Source organism: Oryzias melastigma, linkage group LG19, assembly GCF_002922805.2.
Source record: "Oryzias melastigma strain HK-1 linkage group LG19, ASM292280v2, whole genome shotgun sequence".
NCBI classification, from domain to species: Eukaryota; Metazoa; Chordata; class Actinopteri; order Beloniformes; family Adrianichthyidae; genus Oryzias; species Oryzias melastigma.
Window position 1 is genome coordinate 8,430,011 of NC_050530.1, and position 19,934 is coordinate 8,449,944.

At 35.0% G+C, this 19,934-nt stretch overlaps 2 protein-coding genes across 2 annotated transcripts; one reads left to right on the forward strand and one right to left on the reverse strand.

Annotated features, from left to right (window-relative positions):
* Positions 1-57: 57 nt before the first annotated feature.
* On the reverse strand, positions 58-9,382 carry pelo (pelota mRNA surveillance and ribosome rescue factor). The gene is made up of 13 exons (XM_024284969.2): positions 9,161-9,382; positions 8,817-8,909; positions 7,942-8,092; positions 7,545-7,635; positions 7,130-7,293; positions 5,388-5,448; positions 5,122-5,283; positions 4,988-5,034; positions 3,184-3,257; positions 3,039-3,110; positions 2,856-2,930; positions 1,425-1,456; positions 58-412 (listed from the first exon to the last, which is right to left on the reverse strand). The coding sequence occupies exons 1-13, from the start codon at positions 9,199-9,201 to the stop codon at positions 318-320; spliced, it is 1,158 nt and encodes a 385-aa protein (XP_024140737.1). The 5' UTR covers positions 9,202-9,382; the 3' UTR covers positions 58-317.
* Positions 9,383-9,598: 216 nt separating this feature from the next.
* On the forward strand, positions 9,599-16,805 carry ppp1cab (protein phosphatase 1, catalytic subunit, alpha isozyme b). Its single transcript, XM_024284970.2, has 7 exons — positions 9,599-10,124; positions 11,090-11,221; positions 11,588-11,818; positions 12,146-12,250; positions 13,304-13,527; positions 15,727-15,861; positions 15,939-16,805. Exons 1-7 carry the CDS (start codon positions 10,070-10,072, stop codon positions 16,032-16,034), a joined length of 978 nt encoding a protein of 325 aa, XP_024140738.1. The 5' UTR covers positions 9,599-10,069; the 3' UTR covers positions 16,035-16,805.
* The last annotated feature ends 3,129 nt before the right edge of the window (positions 16,806-19,934 follow it).

A 19,934-nucleotide genomic window follows, 5' to 3' on the forward strand; every position in this document is an offset into this window, starting at 1 on the left:
TTTTTATATTTGTATGAAATACTTGCATGATGTTCATGTGACAAAGTAAGACCAAAGTAACCGCATGCTTTAGTTATTTAATTGCAAGAACAAAGTCGTATGTACACTTGAAAAACCTGTGATTTTACAGTTCTTACACTTTTCTCAATTTGATTTGGCAACTATTAGATTATTGTTATTAGCAAATATTGCTGCCAACTTCAGAATCAAACCACCTCTGTTAGGTTTAAAGAGGAACACAGCAGCTTTAATAACCACACGCTCAGTCGCTGCATGTCGTCTGCAGCGGCCCGCCTTTCCCCGCGAGTTAATAGAGTTTAGTCTTCATCTGAGCTGCTCTCATCTTCAGGTTCGGACAAGTCTGCGATGGGAAACCGCAAGATAGCAGCCACTCCACTCAGCTGAGTCAGCTCTAAAAAAATAAATAAAAAAATGCAGTTCAGGGTGCAATGTATGAGTTAAAGACTGCATGAAAATGTTGACAATGCAGCTCTTATTTTGAAAATATTGACCTAGAAAACTTCAATAAAACTTAAATTAAACATGTGGTGTTGTTGGTACTTTAATATCTCTGGCGTGGTGCTAAAAAGGGGAGTGAAGCTTGAAAACCCCCCCAATGTGGCTCAAATTTTTCAAAATAAAAGCCTAAGAGTTCCTTCACAGCACTGAACAAAGACGGTGTCAATTAAATCATACACCTGATGCAGTTGTTTCCATTTATAATGGCTAAATTGATCATAAATTTAGAAAGTAAATCACTTTTACACAGTGATCATGTAGGTTTGAATGTTTTCACTCAATAGTAAACATTTTTTCCATTTAAAAACTGCATTTTAGGTTTATTTATATCACCCAGGGTTCCTACAATGTTTTTCAAGTTAAATTTAAAACTTTTAAAAGCATACATTTTGAAATAGACAGAGCAATTGCTCAGTCTATTTTCCACTTTACACATTATTTCTCATTTTATTAATGTATTCCCATTTTATGATCAAAACTGTAGTTTCTTATTTTGTTGTTTGTGCCCTGATGCTTTAGCGTTCTTATTTTTTCAAAGCGTCGGTTGGCATTCAGCATATTTATCCACATCAACTGGTTCTTTTGCTGTTTATTTACATCATTTGAATAAAATAATCGTCAAAAAAGAGTTAATTTTGACATAAAATGTGAGAAACGGTCATTTCAAGCAGCACCATTTTTAAGGCTCAGATATATAAATTTAAGACTTCAAATTCTTAAATTCAATGCTTTGAAGATGTTTTCAGACACTGCAGGAACCCTGGTTATCCTTTTTAATTTAAATTTGTTTAATTGAATATTTCAATGGGAGCAAAAATGCAAAATAGAAAGTTCGTTATTTTACCTGCTTAAATACACAAATATGTGTTTTTAAAATTCTTAAATGATTATAGTTTTATACGTACGTTCTCCAGACACGTGAAGACTTGAGAATATTCTGCACAGAAAAACAAGGAGAAAACACAATTATACTCATCCATCAAAAGATTTAATCAAGCATTCCTAGAATGTTTCAAGGTTATTTTGTCCTTAAATCAGTAAAAAAAAAAAACGAGTAAATAATTTCAGTGGAAAACAAAGGACTTCCAGGTTGAAACCCTTGTAAAAAACAAGAGTAACTGAAGTCAGGTGAGGTTCACCAAGTAACCACCAACAGGGTTCACTTTGATGTACAAACTGGCTCAATTTAAAATCAAAATCATAAATATAGATTAAAGCCTGAAACCAAAAGAGGTTCCTGTTGAATATGTTTAAATCCTTTATATGTCAATGAATTTGTATTTTTAAATGTATAGTAATCCTTGTGGGAATGCTGGAGAGAATGTTCTGTGCAGGTCAAACAAAAATGTAAAATAACAGAAATGTGGGTCAAATATTTGCTGGATTATTGCCTACAACCTGGCATCAAATTCAACTTTATTCAAATAATATTTTTCCTGCTAAAAAGCGTCTCAAAGTGATTTAAATACTAAATAGTAAAAATTGTAGTTAATATAGCAATCATAATTTTAAAAAAGCACATCCCACAAACATAATAAAAATATATATTAAATGAATTGTTAATACAATCTAATTAAAACATGTGAAGTGTAAAAGCTATATTAAATAGGTGAGTTTTCAGATTTTTCTTAAAAACTTATGTCAAGTTTTATAGCAGCAGGTTTTGTTTCAAAAGACGACAGAAAATATTGAATTAAGCTCTTAAAATATTTTAGTTACTTTCTGATTCCTTTTTTACTTGTGAAATCCTTAAAATATTTTAACCAGTTGGTAACTTTAATCCCATTTTTATGAAAAATTGTTATTTTGGTCAAATTGAATTACATTTTTATGAATTATAAACTCTTTCAACTGAAATTAAAGACCCACTCTGATGAAAATGACTTTTTTTGTGTTTTTAACATGTTCTTGTGGCATTTTTCGGATGATTGTGGACATTTTTACAGAAAATTAATGGCATTTTTTTAGTATTTCTTTATTCAGATGTTGGTTAAATGTTATTTATTCAAATAATTTTCCTAATTTGAGTGGATAAAAACTGTACGGCTGGAGAGCTTCGATAATACTCACTATTGTTTTTGCACCACTAATGTTTGGGGTTGTGAGGGGCTGTAAGCTAGCAGGAGTGTAAACAGATGGATGATGGGAAGTGGAGGCAGGCTTACCTACAGTCCTGCTCACAACTCAAATGTTCAAATGAACTCTGCAGAAACTATGTAGTAGAAAATGTCATTTTTGTCTTAGTGGGACTTTTATGTAAACAAAAGTTGTAGATAAACATTGAACACAGAAAAATGGTGGTAGCCGAATGAAAACCTTTTTTTTTTAAAAGCTACCTGACAGTTCCTCCGTTGTCTCTCACACTGTCAACAAGTCGAACGTAGCGACTCCTGGTGGGAACATCCTGATGCCTTCACACACGAAAACAAATTCAAGATTACAGAGTTAAATATGTCATACATCCCTACTTTAGCAGAAAATATTTATTATTTGGTCTTCCATATTTTGTAAAAACTCACCTGAATAACTTATCGCTTATCAATAAGGTGTCGATGGCCAACGCGTCGGCAGCTTTCTCCACATGAGCAACTCTGCGGTGAGAAAAATAGGCCAATTATTGTAGGATCTCTGCAGTTTCTGTTGTTCTGGTGAACTATTTCTCACCCGTAGAACGCTCTGTCAGGTTCATGCTGAAGCATCTTATAGAAATCCTCAAGAGCTTTCACCTCTCCAGCTGCCTGAGGGTTACAAGGAAAGAAAACTGTATGATGAGGTAGGTCAATATTATTGTGTACAAAAGAGATTTATATCAATCAGTAGGGAAATTGTATTTTTGAATACCGGTATCTATATTATTCCTACAAAGTGGCAAAAATATTAATCTGAAAGGAATAATTTAAAATTTTGTAATCAAAAAATTAAACAATAGGAACAATGAAAAGTTAAGAAATACAATTAATTTTCTGGCTCCGGGCACCAATTTCTATGGTTTCTTTTAATAAAAACAGAGGATTAAAGCTTTAAAATCTCCATAAAGGATAAATGTAAAACGTTAAAATAAATTTAACATAAAGAACATAAGAAGACTACACTGAAAAAGAAATACAATTTTAGAAAGAGTATATTAAACTGTTGAAATATCCAATACATTAAATTAAATCAATTTTTAAAAGGATCACAGACAAATTTGAAATATGCATTTTAATAGTAAAAAATACAGAATTCTATGACGGAGGATTAGAGCCACCATAAAAATAAAAAATAAAAAAATTACAAGAATAAAGTAATAAAATTGTGAAAGTCGTAATTTTAAGAGAAAAATAGTTTGAATTTATGAAAAAAGTAAAACATGTAAGAATAAGTGGTAACATTTTGTGAAAAAATAAGCTATTTTTACATGAAAAAAACTTGTAGAATTATGAGTAAGAATCAATGTTTTACAATAATAAAGTTATATTTTGTTAAGTTGTGAATTGAGAATTCAAGAGATTAAAAATCTTTCAATAATGAAGCAATAGTCTGTTAGTCAAAAAATATAAACAACAAAAAAGGAACCAGGATCATGTTTCAGTGAAAGATGACAACATGATGGATTTAGTGGACATGATTGAAGCTTACACGACCAACTACACTATATTTTTAAAAAAGCATGGATTTTTCCTAAATTCCGACTTTTTTTCTCATAATTTCACCAGATTATTCTTATAAAATTCCGACTTCTTTCTAAAAAATTTACAACTTGATGCTAGTAAAATTTTTCGAGATTGTTCTAGTAAAATTACTACTTTTTTCCTATAGATATAGAACTTTATTGTTATAAAATTAATACTTTTTTCTCAAGAATTTCTTACTTAAGTCTCATAAAATTATGACTTTTCTCAAAAATGAAAGACTTTATTCTTTATACTTTTTTTAAATTTACAACTTTGTGTTTGTCGAATCTTTTTTTTTTTTTTATGGATTTATTCTTGTTAAATTAGGATTTTTTTTATTATTATTATTATGACATTGTTTTTATAAAAGTACGTTTTTTTCGACTAAAATTTACAACTTCGTTCTTGTAAAATTACAATTTTTCCTCAAAATGTATGGATTTATTCTCATTAAATTATGATTTTCTTTTTCCAAAAATGTACGAATTCGTTTTCGTTAAATGAGAATTTTTTTTCTAAAAATTTTATGACGTAATTCTTGTAAAATTACAACTTTTTTTCTCTTAAATTTACAGCTTTATTCTTATATTTGTTTTTCATTTTTATTTTAATATCAGCTCTAATGCTCAGTTGTAAAATCGCATGCTGTCATATAAAGACTCTTGAATTATTTCCACATTTTCCTGTTTTATCTATGATGTAATTCGACCCTTTTTATGCATGATTCTGTGTTATATCTCCCCTTTTTATTCCACTTTTATTGAATTTGTTTTCAAGTTAATAGTTAAACTGATGGATCACAGAAGTGTTGTCACCTTGGTGTCAGAAAGCCGACTTGTCACAGCGGGGTCACAAAGAATTTCTGCAAAACGGCAAATATTTTAAAACATTTTTCCACCTGTTATGACATATGGATTTCATTCTTAATTTTCAGTGGAGGAGCTCCTACCTTTGAGCGAATACTTATGACCTGAAGATGAGTGGACGAGCATGAATTTGGGCCGATTCTCCAGCAGGAGCTTGTTGTCCTGTCGCACGGCTTCCTTGAACATGTAGGCGATGAACTGATCCTTCACGAAACCAGGACTGCCAACCAGTACGCACTTCACCACTAAACACAGGAAGCAAAAGCTTCAAATAGAGATTTTCTCCTAACAATAAAAAAAAAAAATCGATAGACATAACAGGAACAGTGGAATTATATTACTGTCATACCATCAAAATTGATGTGGCGGAGGATGGCCTGCATCACAGCCTCATAGAACCTCTCCAGCGCCTGGAAAGCAGAAAGTTGGCGTCTTAAAACTTCATCTGTACAACAGCACGGTGAGCAGTCATAGAATTAAAAAAAAAATCTGATAAATAGTAAACTAATTTTTGAAAATAAATAGCAAACATGAACAACACCCCTCTTTTACAATCATAAAAAAATCACGAGTTTCAAAGACAGAAATGTAACTTTAGATGTTATGAATATAAAAAAAAGAAAATATTGTCTGAATCGCATCATCATTAGTTAAGCTTTGTTCCTCCTGCATCTGCTTTAGCTGTTTTGGACTTTAAATGTTGGAGGAAATGAATACGTCTGAATGCCTAAAGATGTAAAATGTATTGACCAGCAGAAAAATGACAGCAATAATTCAGGACAAAGTGACTTTTTCTTCACTGTAGCTCGACTGAGGTTTTGCTTGGGTACAGATTAGAATTTACCGTTTAATTTAGAGGCACCAAACAGAATTTAACATTTACACTAAGATTCAGAACCGTCCATCAAGACGGTTCCAGTGGGTGTGAAATATCAAAAAGTCACTTTATTAGGCTTGATTTGTACTTTTAAAAACAAATCAAACCTCAGAACACATTTAGAACATTTGCAGTTTGGAGGAACTTTGGAGAAAAAGCGAGAAGTCTGCTAGAGTATAGTTTATAAAACATGATTTGTAAATGTCACATGGGTACAACTTTGTCTTCACTCTTTCAAAATTTACTCTTTTTTCCACTGAGAATATCCAGGTTTTTTTAGTTGCTGCTTTTGAAATTAAAATAGTCAAAGTTTTAAAATCTGTTTGAGACACTAAAACCAGTTAAAAATTAAGGTTTATTAAAATGTCTAATAAAACTTGTTGGTTTTACTTAAAACTCCAATAAATACTGAGTTTTTGATGTTCTTGTAGCATTTTTCATGATGATTAAGAATTACTACAACATCAGCTTTTTATGTTCTTAATAATAGTTTAAAAGAATACTGATCTTGTCTTTACTTTAAAATTTTCTTTGGTGGAGAAAAGTAAGTCATATTAGTCTAGAGTCTTCTAGTAGAGAAAACATTTTCTTAAAAAAATGCAGATCTGGGATGCATTGATAATTGTTTCATAATTGAATTGTTGCCTCCTGAATCATAATCACGAGGTGCCGAAAGATTCCCGCCTCTAATGTGGGGTTAATTGCAAAATCATATATATAAGTTTACAAATCTATACAGCTCTAAATAAACTGAAATAGACGTGCAGAAATACGGGTGCTGTACTTATATTTCAAATTAATTCATTCATTTTGACTACTATCAATTCTAAATATACTAAGAAACGTATATACATTTTTACTTTACAGTAAAGTTTATGTTTTTCATTCCATATTTAGATTTTATAACTCTTTAAACAGCTGGAAAGCTTTTGGTTGTGCAACAATGACAATAAAGGGATTTCTCTGTTTCTCAAACATGAAAACGATGACTGGCAGTCTTTTATGGTAAGAAGGTTTTATTGTCTGGCTGGGATTCATTGTTGTTTTACAGGAAGTGAGATGACAGAACTGACTGATGTGTTGTTCCTGGTTACTGCCAGTCAGTCATGATGACATTACTGTCAGAATAAGTCATCTGTTTGATCATTTCTGAGTTAAAAAGATAAAAACAATAACTCCTGGAACCTGTCAATGTAACATCACCCTGAACGAACCTTTTCATGCTGACTGCAGCTGCCTTTCCTCTTGCGCGGAATGGTAACTTCGACTTTGGCGCGGAGCAGAGTCATGGCGGGGGTCACCAGCACCACGTTAGCCAGACCTTCCTGCATCACCACTGCAGCCACGTCGGCCTTCTGGGAAGGATCACACGCTTGTTCTAAGAGAAGTAAACAAATAAGTAGGCAGTAAAAGGAGAATAAAAGTGAGTTAAAAACATTTTCAGCTACTAGATGCATACTTTTTAAGCCAGTTTTATGTTTTTAAAGATTTCACCTCTCAATTGAAAAAGTCCAGATGAAGATTTTTAAAACCTTTATCTGCTCTAGAACCACACTGAATGAATCACAGACATGATTATCGCTGCTCATCAAATTCTGTTGGTGCTTATTTACAGTAACAGCTGCTCACCAATTCTATCCAGCACAACGCTGTCCCAGTTCTTCTTAGCCAGAGTGAACTTCCTGTTGAGTTCGAGCTCGATGGTGTGATAAGCTCCCATCTATAAAATAAAATTAAAAAAAATCACCACTTCCTATCTGGAAAATTCTATATTTGGCATTTAGTTGGATTCACATCATAATCCAACCTGTAATTTCTAAATAAGAACAAATATTGATCAATTGATCAATTTTGCTCGACCATAAATGATGTATAATAAGCTTAAATCATTTACTTAAGTTAAATTGGAGCTCTAATTCATTTTTTCCCTCCTTTTTAGCATAAAAAGAACCAAAATCAAAGATGTGACTATAAAATCAAACACAAGATCACATCAGATCATCAAAAAACGTGTGACTTCTCAGACCTTAACAAACTGGTTCTCCTCTATGTTGGTGCCTTTCACCCTCAGCTGACAGGCCTGCGTGTCAAAGTCGATGGTCTCCACACACAACGTCAGAGTGGTCCGAACTCTGGAGCTGCCCACGCTGCCAGTAGCAGACTCTGTCTGCACCTTTCTGTGAGGAGAAGGGACACAACCTCAGTTAAATCTCACGTAGCATCTGAGCTGCTTTTGTTAAAGCTCCCACTCTGATTAAACTTCTGTTTTGGGTGTTTTTACCATGTTTTTGTGGCATTTTTCTCATAGTGGAAGACAGATTTTGATGAAAAATAACCTTAAAATAGCATGTCTTAATTGAAATCACTGTGAATCAGGAGCAGATGATTGTTGTTTTTATTTAACCTGTTATCTGAATAATGGAAATAAAGTGATTTTATAACACTTGTAACAGAAAAATGAACACCAATCGTTTTAAGTCCTACTCTTAAACTATATTAAATGTGTTTCCAGTGTTATTTTATTTAGGAATTTGCTGTTTTTAGCTAAAATCAATAAACCTGTGTCGTTTTCTAGGACTGTAGTAGTTCATTAGAAATTTGCCTCAGAGTTGTGGGAAGTAAGCCTCTGCTGATCTCCCATCATCCCTTTGTTTACACTCTCTCCTGCTAGTTTCCAGCCCCTCACACCTCAACCTAACTTATCAAAAGAAGTCATTTTTTTAAAGATACTCATAAGTCCATAGTGTAACACATATATAAATGTACAGAACTAGATGAATCACTGATAGGATTTTAATTGTGCTGCACTAGTAAATGCCAAAATTAATTGGTGATAAACTAAGAATAGTTTGTTAGATGTTTAATATGCGTATTTATTACTTGAGAGAGAAAAAAAGTGACCTGATGGTTGAAGCTCTAAGGCTGTCCCCCACTTGGAGAAGGTTGTACGTGTGCCACATATCCTCTGCCTCTTCAGGTACCAGAGTCACCTGACTGAAAAAGCATTTCCACACATGAAATCTTCTATACATTTACATTAATAATAAAGCATTCTCTAGGACAGTCTGCTACAATTTGGTGGAACGATACAGAAATTTAATAGTAAATATTATATTAATGTAAACAACGCATTGTAGTATTGTCCACGTTGACTGCGTAGAACTAAATAGTTTTATTTGTATTTAACTACAAAACAGCATGGTGGCTAGCTAGCTAGCTAGCACTAGCTACAAGCTCTCACTCACCCGGCATTATCTTTCTCTATATCTTTTTGGAGCAACTTCATGGTAGAAGGTCTTTACAAAACCAAATAATGTTAGTGTGAAAGTGGTAAATTTGTGTTTAGCTTAGCTCGATACATGTTTGTTTTTATTTTAAAGGTAAACAAACTAAACTAAGCCATTTCTGAACTTTAGAATGAATCGCTCCTGGTGAGAGCCAATGCGCGCTTGCGTCACGCCAATGTACGTCATCGGCTCTTCCCATCGGAGTCACTTCCGTGGGTGTCGCTTCACTGCGCAACAAAAACGAAGCGGCCCAAAGTCAAACATTTCTGAACAGGTGGACACAAATACTTTATTAATTGGTTGTTTTAAGACGTATACGATTTTATTTTTAAGTCTAAACATTAAAAATATCGGGAAACAAGCGTTCTCCTTACGCTGCGGTTTTTTGAGAAAAGTTAATGCTGACCGACGTTCAAAGTAGCCAATCCGAAGCAAGATTGAAGCATAAACCCCGCCCCTTAGAGAAAATGCACCAATGGTAGCGCGAAAATAGCCAGGCCACTTCCGTTCAACCTTTCTTTGAGCTAACGATCTTCTGTTCTTTTTTTGGTCGATGGCATGGTGTTAGTAGATACGAGAGAAGCAGCGACGTAACGAGTAAATACTGATACCAAACAATTCAAAAATCCTCTCTCGAATTACCGATCGAGTTTTAGCTCTGCAGCACATGTCATCCATCACATTTTTAACAACTAAGCTTCATTCCTCATATTTTGAGGTTGCCGATTATTCCCCAAGGTTAGCTAGCTAGCGGGCTAACGATAGCCGATTAACGCGAAAGTAGTAAGGCTAACTGCCAATCGGTAAGCGACAGTACGTTTTAATTTTTTACTAGTGAAAGAAACCCCGACAAAAGAGGGAAATAGCATGGCGGAAGCCGACAAACTAAACATCGATTCCATTATACAACGTCTGCTAGAAGGTAAGACATTTCTGGAGATATTTGTTCATTGAGGTGCCATTTTAGCTAGCAGAAGACAACGATAGCCACCGGTGCTAGGCTAGCAAGTTAATCATCTCCCGCGTCTTGCAAATTTGTCTCAAATTGTGGTCTATTTAGAAAACAGCTCGACTTTTCTTTTGTTTTTCACTTTAACAGTTACATTAATGTTAAAATAAAATTAAAATGTCGATAAAAGGGTTTTTGCTAAAGACAAATTCCGGCTTAGCTTTCCATTTACAACAGCAACATTGCCGCTTTTTCTTTTTATCCGCTGTTAACAAGAAGCTTTAATTTTACATTTTAAGCAATATGAAATACCACTAAGATTTTGAACATATTTCTTGTTTCAGCTCTCTCTGTGCTTTCCTTCGCAATATTTTACTAGTTTAGATGTTATCATTAAATTTTATGATTCTTCCGCTATATCTGTACTTGTTTTTGACGCCATATTTAAAACAGATATTTGGATATATCCCAAATATGTGCAAGAATCCTGTTAAATACACTACCTGATCATATCAGAAAGTCACTGTTTGTCCACAAAGTCTCTGTTTAGAGGTCAGTCTGTATTAGTTCCAAAAACAATATTTATTTATAAAGTTAGACTTTAAAATACACATATTGAAATATAAAAGTAATAAGAGAAAGCCTGTTGTTTTTGGATCCCCTTTTATGTTTCTGCAATTATCATTATCTTTTAAAATAAATCCAGAATTTATACCAAAAAAATGAGATATGTTGTTAATTATGCGACTTTAAATGATTATTAAGTAAAGATATTGTATGGAATCTTAATTTTGCTGCAGCAGTTTTTTTGTTGTACCCCAAATGTATAGTTTTAAACATCATAATAATGTTAAATAAGCTTGTTTCTCTTAATAATTATGTATTAAAATTTGCATTTGTTGACTCTTGTCTCTTTTTTTTTGTTTATTTCTTTATAGTTAAAGGGTCCAGACCTGGCAAAAATGTTCAGCTGACAGAAAATGAAATCCGTGGTCTCTGCCTCAAATCCCGCGAGATCTTCCTCAGCCAGCCAATCCTGCTGGAACTCGAGGCGCCCCTCAAGATTTGTGGTAAGACGTCAAAATGTGAAGAGAATATAACTAACATTAGCAATCATGGTTGTTTACGTGGTCAACTTAAAGTCTAACAGGTGTTTACATCCTTTTTATAACATTGATTTACATTTTTGTATCAAAAACTTAAGTTAATATTTGTTTGGAGTCATATTTTAACATAGTTTTTCCTCTTTGCTGTGCAAATACAGTTAGATAATCCCACCTTTGACTTCATTTCTGCTTCCTCTGTTTATGTATGTTTGAGTATACATTTGCTTTTTTTTCCCTTCTACTGTTATTATAACTGCAGTCTTTTGCAGAATGCTTTTTGTGAAACCTTTCACTATCTTAACCCACACTGTAAACTGTTTTCCTCTCTAGGCGACGTTCACGGACAATACTATGATCTCCTGAGGCTGTTTGAATATGGAGGCTTCCCACCAGAGAGCAACTACTTGTTTCTTGGTGACTACGTAGACCGAGGCAAGCAGTCCCTGGAAACCATCTGCCTTTTGCTGGCTTACAAGATCAAATACCCAGAAAATTTCTTTCTGCTGAGGGGAAACCACGAGTGCGCCTCTATTAACAGAATATATGGCTTCTATGACGAGTGTAAGTAAACTTTCTGCAAGTATATGCTTATTTACATTTTTTTTGCACCTTTTATCGTCATTTTTTATTTTCTTTGTGGTTAGATGGCTTTAAAACGAATCATTAAAGCTACAATTGTGATCCTAACATAACAAACAGTTCAAGAGCTTCAGGTTAACAAGTGTGATCAGGCAGTGGTTAATCACATGCCTCTCCTGTTCAGAGCTGGGATTATGTAATGCCTGTTTCTAATCTAGTACAATAGGTACAGCTGGTTACTCCTTTTTTTCCTTGGTGCCAAGATTAGATCGTAACCAGGTGATTGGCTTCCCCCCCCCCACCTCACAGGTAAAAGGCGATACAACATAAAGCTGTGGAAGACCTTTACCGACTGCTTCAACTGTTTGCCGGTGGCTGCGATTGTCGACGAGAAGATCTTCTGTTGCCATGGAGGTACTTCCATATAACAGCTGATTTGGCCTCCATCCAGAGCACACACAAACACGCCTCTGCTGTGTTGTTTCTGTCAACATCACGGTCAAAGGCTGTGCGAGTGACCCTATTTATATGTCCTTGGGTCCCTCATATCAGCAGCCGTGTCTTCAGATATAATGTTCACACACTGTGTTCTTGACTTTGACAATCCTGGACAATGTTCACTCTTTTAGGTCACTTGCAGGTTTTAGATTTTTAGGAATTTTAGACACTTAAATCTGTTTTACACCAACATTCTAATATGATTAAACTAATTTAATTTTTCTGTTTAAGTAAAAAATGTTGCAGCAACTTCATGCTGCAATGTTTCTGAAGCTCGATAGAATCGCGTCGACACAAAGTGTCATTTATCTTTTGTCAACGGGCTCTGATAAATAATCATTTACTTCAATAGGAGTGCACATGAAGAGCTGCGCTTTTCAAATCAAGTTTAGCTAATTGCAACAATAATTTTTAGATTAACTTGTTTTGTTATGCATAGAATTGAATTTATCTCAACAAGATTTTTTTTCTTTAGTTTTTTATCTGTTTTCACATAAGATTTTTTTTTTCTCAAGATTGTTGGGTTTTATTCCTCCTTAACTGTCTTTTTTAACAAATGAGTCACATTTTGTTATTTTGTTGTGTTTTTTTATGGTTATTTTTTCTATAAACTGCTAAAAGAATACTTAAGTTTCCACAGATGAAAATTAGGCTCAGCTCAGCAGCAAAAACTCAAAAGTCAGAATTGAAGATGTAAACTGAGATTCAGAAAAGTAAGAAGAAAAAGTGGAAAATTCAAAACAGCAGTTTTTACATTATTTTTCAATGGGTTATTTTTACATTTATTTTAGTTTTCAGTATTTTGTTCCTAATTGTCAAGATTTATTTCAAGTTTTCTTTTTTTTTCTTAAAAACTTTTTTTTTTTTTTTTTTTTTTCAGTTACAATGTCTATTTTTCAAGTTTTCAATCTGTTTTTTTTCCTTCACTTCAAGCTGGTCCGGATTTGACCTCACATTTCTCCTCTTCAGGCCTATCTCCAGATCTCCAGTCTATGGAGCAAATCCGGCGGGTCATGCGTCCCACCGACGTGCCAGACCAGGGCCTGTTGTGCGACCTGTTGTGGGCAGACCCGGACAAAGACGTGCTGGGCTGGGGCGAGAACGACCGTGGCGTTTCCTTCACTTTTGGCGCAGACGTGGTCACAAAGTTCCTCCACAAACATGACATGGACCTCATCTGTCGAGCTCATCAGGTCAGAGCCAGAACATTTCCATTTTTCTATACTCGTTTTCAGTATTTGACCAAAAAAAGTGGTGCTTTACTAGCTTGAATTAGAGTAAAATGGAAGGAGAAAAGATTTGTTTTAAACAGACTAACAACTGATGTGCAGGAGGTTTGTGTTTTATTTATTTATTGTTACTACCAACAAAAAGCCACAATACTCGAGAAATAATATTTTACACTTTAGAGTGAATAACCCTTAAGTTTTCCACATTTATTTTCCTTTTTGCTTTTTATTGGTGATTTTTCAACCGATATTCTTCATAAATTATCACATCAATGATGACAGTCAGCTGCATGAAGGCTCTTCTGATGGATGCTGCAGCTCCAACCTTTTTGCTAACCCCTTTAAGGAATAATAAGTGACTAAAAGTCTGTGCTGTTCAATGTATCCTAAGCCTCTCAGTCTGAAGTCAAGTCAGAATGCCAAAAAAAAATAGCTTAATACCTGCTCCGAACATTTTTGGATCTATTGTTAAAGTTGTTCTTATGATTAATTGTTGCTCCCCTGAGCTAATGTATTATAAGTTGACTATTTTAGCATGTATATTTACATAAATTAAAAAAAAGAAAAAATAGTATTATTTCATTTCAAGTTTATTTCTTTATTTTCTTCTAAGGGCTTCTTAGTAAATAACACCTCATGGAAACTCGACAGAAACTTAACTTAGCTGCTGCTCTGAGTCACGGATTATCCGTGATCCGTTACACCCCTAATACTCACCCTTTTTGATTGCGTTGTCATCGCCATCCGTGTGCTTCACGTAGAATTGCACCCAAACCTCTTTTGTTCTTCTTTTTTCTGCTTTTATTCACATTTAAAGCCAGATTTGAGCGGAAGTTAATGGCTTAGAGTGCCTGTTTCAAGCTCTAATTTGGACACAGCGCCACTCGCCCTTAGTGGTGGATGTGTGTAACCGCAGTCACAAATGACTGAAAGATCGCGGTTTGGGAACACTTCATCATGTGTTCGATTACACGGCCGGAGCTGGTGGCGCTTGTGCATTAGGTGGTGGCGGCCGTCACTAAATTCTCTATGTAGGAAAAACCCTGCATAATTTTTGCAAAGCAGCAGTAGTTTATTAGAAATTTGCCACCGAGTTTTGGATGGGACCGCTGGTGCAGAGTGACTCCGCACTTACCCCTACTGCTAGCTTACAGCCCCTACCGTTACCGGTGCAACAAAAATGGCGAAGATTAGTTAGCCAGATGCCAGCCAGCTCGGAAGAGGAAAATGTATTTAGATCTATTTGTCTGCAAGTGGATGTAACAGAATGGAGCTTATGGCACGCTTAGCTGATTTTTTTGCATCCTAAATACTTTATTTATTATTTTTTGTTCCTGATTCACAGCAATTTGTAAAAATAAATTCTAAAAATGCAATTTTGTCCATCATGAAAGAAATGCCTCAAGAACATGATTTTTTTTTTATTAGTGAGTCTTCAAAAAACATTGATTTCCCTCTTAATTAATATTTTGTGACAATTAATTGACACTTTTGTAAATTAAATTGAATTTTACTGTTCTTTAACATGGGCTGGGTATCACCAATGATTTCCAGAATCAATTTAATTCACCAGAGTCTGGATCTATTCGATTCCAATCTTTTTTGATACTTTCAATCCTCTCAATTCAATTTGATTCAATTCAATTTTGAGTCTACACAGTTTGCACATTTAGACACATTTGTTTACCAATAGATCATTAATCTCTATATGTTTTGAAGATTTTACTTTAAGCTGATAAAATTCACATACTGTAAAATATATTAGTGAAATTATAATGAGATTGTTAATATTTTATACAGTGTTACATGGATTCTCAAGCGGAGAAGCTCTAAGAATTGTTCTGTCTCTCTTGGAGGGCGTTTCAGTTTGGCCACTAGGTGGCGACTGCACTGTAGTATTAAACCTTATTCCAGAAGAAGAAAGTATGAGGAAAAAAAAGGTGTTTTTACCACAAATAGTTTCAAACATGTCTTTAAAAAAGTTTAGAAATTCATGCCAGTGAGTAAATAAAGATGCTCATTTAGTTATCAATGTATGTTAGCATTAGCCGTCCTATGGGAAATCTCATTATACGTTAGCATCAAGCTAGCAGACTTAAGATTGATTGATTTTATCAACCCAGCTCTATCTTTAACGCATCTTAACCCGGCGTTTTGTTTCAGGTGGTGGAGGACGGTTATGAGTTCTTCGCAAAGAGGCAGCTGGTGACGCTGTTTTCTGCCCCCAACTACTGCGGGGAGTTTGACAACGCCGGCGCCATGATGAGCGTAGACGAGACCCTCATGTGTTCATTCCAGGTGAGCGCCTCGTTCGCCGAACGTCCCGACGCGTTTCGTCGTCAGTCGCTCACCACCTTCGTTTCCGTCACGTCTAGATTCTGAAACCTGCAGACAAGAAGCTGTTCTACGGCGGCGGAGGGGGCATGGGTTCCGGTCGCCCCGTCACACCTCCCAGGAAAACCAAGAAATGACACCAGTACTCGGCCCTCGACCTCCGATCTTTCCCTCTTGTCCTCTCTACCTCTTTTCTCCTTTCTTTCACCAAACAGCCAGAATTAAACCTTTACCCAGGGCTTTTTTCCTTTTTTATCTGTACTTCTTAAAACAGTTAATGTAATGAGTTGTTTCAGTGTGTGCGTGGGTGAGCAGACTACAATTATGTCTCGTCTGCGGAGGAGCATCCGACTCGTCTGCACTTGTACATTTTGTGCGGGAGTATTAGAGATTTATACTTCTCCCCTCTCTCTGACCACTCGGACAGGTTCAAAGCGCAGCGCCAGTCTGTACAGGAATTTTGACTGAAGAAAAAACAAAAAAACAAAAAAAAACAACAAAGATTTGCGGGAGTTGATGGGAGTTTGCTGACTCGAGTTGAGCAGCAAACCCTCATTTCTGCAGGTGCACTTGAGAGGGGGGGGGTATGTCGTTTTCCTGTCCTCTGTACTGTAAAATCTCAAACACCGATACGTGGGCGTGTTTGTGTGTGCGCACGTTTGTGACCCCTCGTCCAGCCAAGTGGAGATTTTTCCTTATAAAGGATGGAGATGAGGACTGACGAACTCGTGCGCACACACACACACACAAGCAAACACAAACGACTCTTCAGAGTAATATGAGCCAGAGCTGTAAAAGTCCCGTACAGTTTAGGTTTGTACAGATTTGATTACTTGAAAGAGATTTTTTGTGAATTCGTTTTGTAGTCTTTCATCAAGTTGACCAATAAAGTGAGAATCTGACCTGAATGAAGTGTTTCCATGTTTTAGTGTCCACATGATAGAATTACAACGATCTAGATTCATAGACGGAAAATATTTCAAAATAAAACTTCCTGATATCAAATATTTACGTTTTTCAATATTTTTCACTAAAACATTTTTTCAATGTAATAATTTTACATAAAATTTGGCTTGGCTTAATTTATGTTTTTTAAATTTATAATTTTCTTTTTTCAATATGTCCAAATTTTTTTCCTGTACTTTCGAGTTTAAAACTTCACTCTTTTCTCAAATATACAACCTGATTCATTATTATTCAGTTTAATTTGATCCTAATTGTGGAAATCCTCATTATTTAGTGTTAATGACTGACAGATTCAGACTTTAAAAATTGTTGGCAATTTACAAACACCTCATAAAGTTTCCTTCTTTTATTTTTTTATAAATAAAATTGACTTCTGAACATGAAATACATGTCTGCATTTTAGGTTCAATGACTTATTGTTATTTTTTGTTTAAACATTTTGTTAAAAATTTTTGAGCAGTTTTGTTCTTAATTTTCCAGAGGATAAACATCAGGTTCCCCACTTTATTTTATTTTTTTTTAAATAAAGACAACTTGTGGAAAATTATATTGCTAATATTGTCAAGATTTAAGTCACTTCCTTAATAAATCAGTGTAAACTGCTTCCAAACTTTAAAAAAGAAATGTTTTTAAGAACGTTTTTATTAGAGCTTTTATTTATTTAAAATATTTTTATTTTCATTTCTTCACTGTTCATTTTTGGCAGTTCTTATTCAGTTATTTTTTTTAATAATCAGGGATCTTGACTGTAGTGTCAGGTGTTGACCAGAGGGAGGCAGTGTTGAGCTCTCTGAGCTGCGTTCATTACAGCGTTTATTTGTGGTTAAAACAACCAGGTAACACTAATTTACCTATTTTTGTAAAATCAGATTTTAGAATATAAAGCCATATTAAGAGTAACACATTTTATTTACTTTAATAATACTTTTATTTTCATACATTTTTGCATTTTTTTTCTCTTATCAGCACCACTTGTTTCATACACAAGAAGAGTTAAGAATGATCTTAAAAAAATCAATTTCTGCTTATGAAAGTAGGAAATGAGGAATTAATTTTGATAAAAACCCCTTTTGACAGCAACATATTTCTCTTTTAAATGTAGAATTTTTGCAATAGATTTTAAACAGTGAATTTATTCGTTTCTGGCTTATTGTTCACACATCTTTCTTTCCCGTCCTCTGTACATTTATAGCTTGGGTGATGGAGGCTCCCGGTCCCTGTTTGGTGGTCACAATCCGCCCGAGGTTACATGAGCTCAGATTCTAACTGTGGCGCTACTATTGGATAGAGTTTCTGAATTCTTGTGTTGTCAGTGAATCTCGGAGACCCTAAATTTTAAATGCAGATTAGAGTTTTTTTTTTCCATGAATGGTGTCAGCTCGATTAGAGAAGAGAGGCCTCCTCAGAATATATTATTTAAAAGAGATAACTAAACGCTGGACATACTTGACACGCCGAGCTGTTTAATTTACAACTGCTATTATGAAACTCCAGGAGGATTCGGTTTATGACACTTCACAGACAGAATGTCATTTATGAAACTTAAGTCTCGTCTAAGATGGAAAGTATTGTGCTTTTCCCACTCTGAAAATATATTTTTTACAATTGAGAGCATTAAAATGTCAGAGAATTAACATTTCTGCATTAATAAAGTGGTACTTTCTATCCAGTTCAGCCTTAAATATGTGGAATGGTGTGAACACCCCACGAACCGTGTTCACGGTGACGACACCATGAACTCAATTTTTTTCAGAAGATGACTTTCATCTCATGAAAGATGAGAGTCAAAGCTCAGATGTTCTGACAGAAAAAAAATGTCTCAAAGCTGCTGCAGCGCTGTGGCTGCCGGCCCACTGTCACCTGCTGTATTTATATCCCGTGAGGAATTCTGGATTCAGAGACTCAGCTGCCACTTCTATTATTACTATTAGCTAATGCTGTAACAAGCACCCTGCTAACCCCTCAGCTCCATAGCGCCTTTATCCATCGCTTTATTGCCAAGCACCAATTAAGTCTTCACTGTCAGAACTATTAGAAGTTGTCAATCAAATGTTTTTTTTTCATTTTTATGAAACTTTTAAACAGTTTTTTTGAGTTGCATGCAGGTGCATAAAGTTCACAGGTTGAGAGGGAAGGGCTCGGCGGTTTAGGGTGGCGTGCGGTGATCCCTCAGCCGAGAGGGGGGACGAGGGTGTGGCATTCCCGGAGCGGTGTCCCAGTTTGCAGGGGCTTACGCCGTAGGAGTCCCTTGCTCACACAGGGTACCGACACTTCAGCGGCCGATGGGAGGCGGAAGATGGAGGGGAGCGAAGGAGAAACCTTATCCTTCTGGGATATTGAGTTAAATGTCACCGCCGTTCCCTGAGGGAGACACTGACAGGCCGACCCCTATCACAGCCCCCCGAGTCTCAGGGGTCACGGCGGCTGGACGACAGCTGAGGCCGGGAGAACCACTGGGTGAAACGGAGATGGCAGCAGAGAAAAGTTTATAAAATCAAGATTGAGCATCAAATTACTGCTATATGGACACAATTCCACTTTGTTTGAATATATATTTGGATCAACTTTGAGTTATTTCCTGGTTTTAGTGGGAAAACAGCTCAAATTTGAAGCGTAAATGTGATTTTAGGTGAAAAATAAAGTGAAAAAAAATCAAGGATTTTATCATATTTTGACTATTATGATGAAACAGAAACATTTAAGTTACTTTTTATATCCTGACACATGATTTTTAGACGGTTTAATCAGTAAAATTAATGTATTTCCTTTGTTTTTTTTATTTTTTTTTACTTCCTTATCGGAGATACAAGTTTATAAAGTACAGTTAAAAACAAAGAAAAATCTAAAATAATTCTGCATAATTCCGTGTTTTTTGCATAATGATTAATTTCAAAGATGAAAAAAGATGTATATAAATAAATTAATGTAAAAGAAAACTAACTAATGCAAATATTGATCTTAAATGAAACTGAAAAAAAATACAGTACAATGAAACTTAATCGCACAAGGGGCCAAAATCCAAAACACACCTTAAGTCGCCGACCGAACAGGATAAACATTTATTGAACACA

Bases quoted from the DNA above. Each gene is read 5' to 3' on its own strand.
- ppp1cab (XM_024284970.2), top strand. From the start codon at position 10,070: ATGGCGGAAGCCGACAAACTAAACATCGATTCCATTATACAACGTCTG. The intron at 10,125-11,089 runs GTAAGACATTTC...ATTTCTTTATAG, and splicing joins TATACAACGTCTGCTAGAAG to TTAAAGGGTCCAGACCTGGC. The intron at 13,528-15,726 runs GTCAGAGCCAGA...GTTTTGTTTCAG, and splicing joins TCATCTGTCGAGCTCATCAG to GTGGTGGAGGACGGTTATGA.
- pelo (XM_024284969.2), bottom strand. From the start codon at position 9,201: ATGAAGTTGCTCCAAAAAGATATAGAGAAAGATAATGCCGG. The intron at 7,294-7,544 runs GTGAGCAGCTGT...TACTTCTCTTAG, and splicing joins CGTTGTGCTGGATAGAATTG to AACAAGCGTGTGATCCTTCC. The intron at 3,111-3,183 runs GTGAGAAATAGT...TTCTCACCGCAG, and splicing joins CCTGACAGAGCGTTCTACGG to AGTTGCTCATGTGGAGAAAG.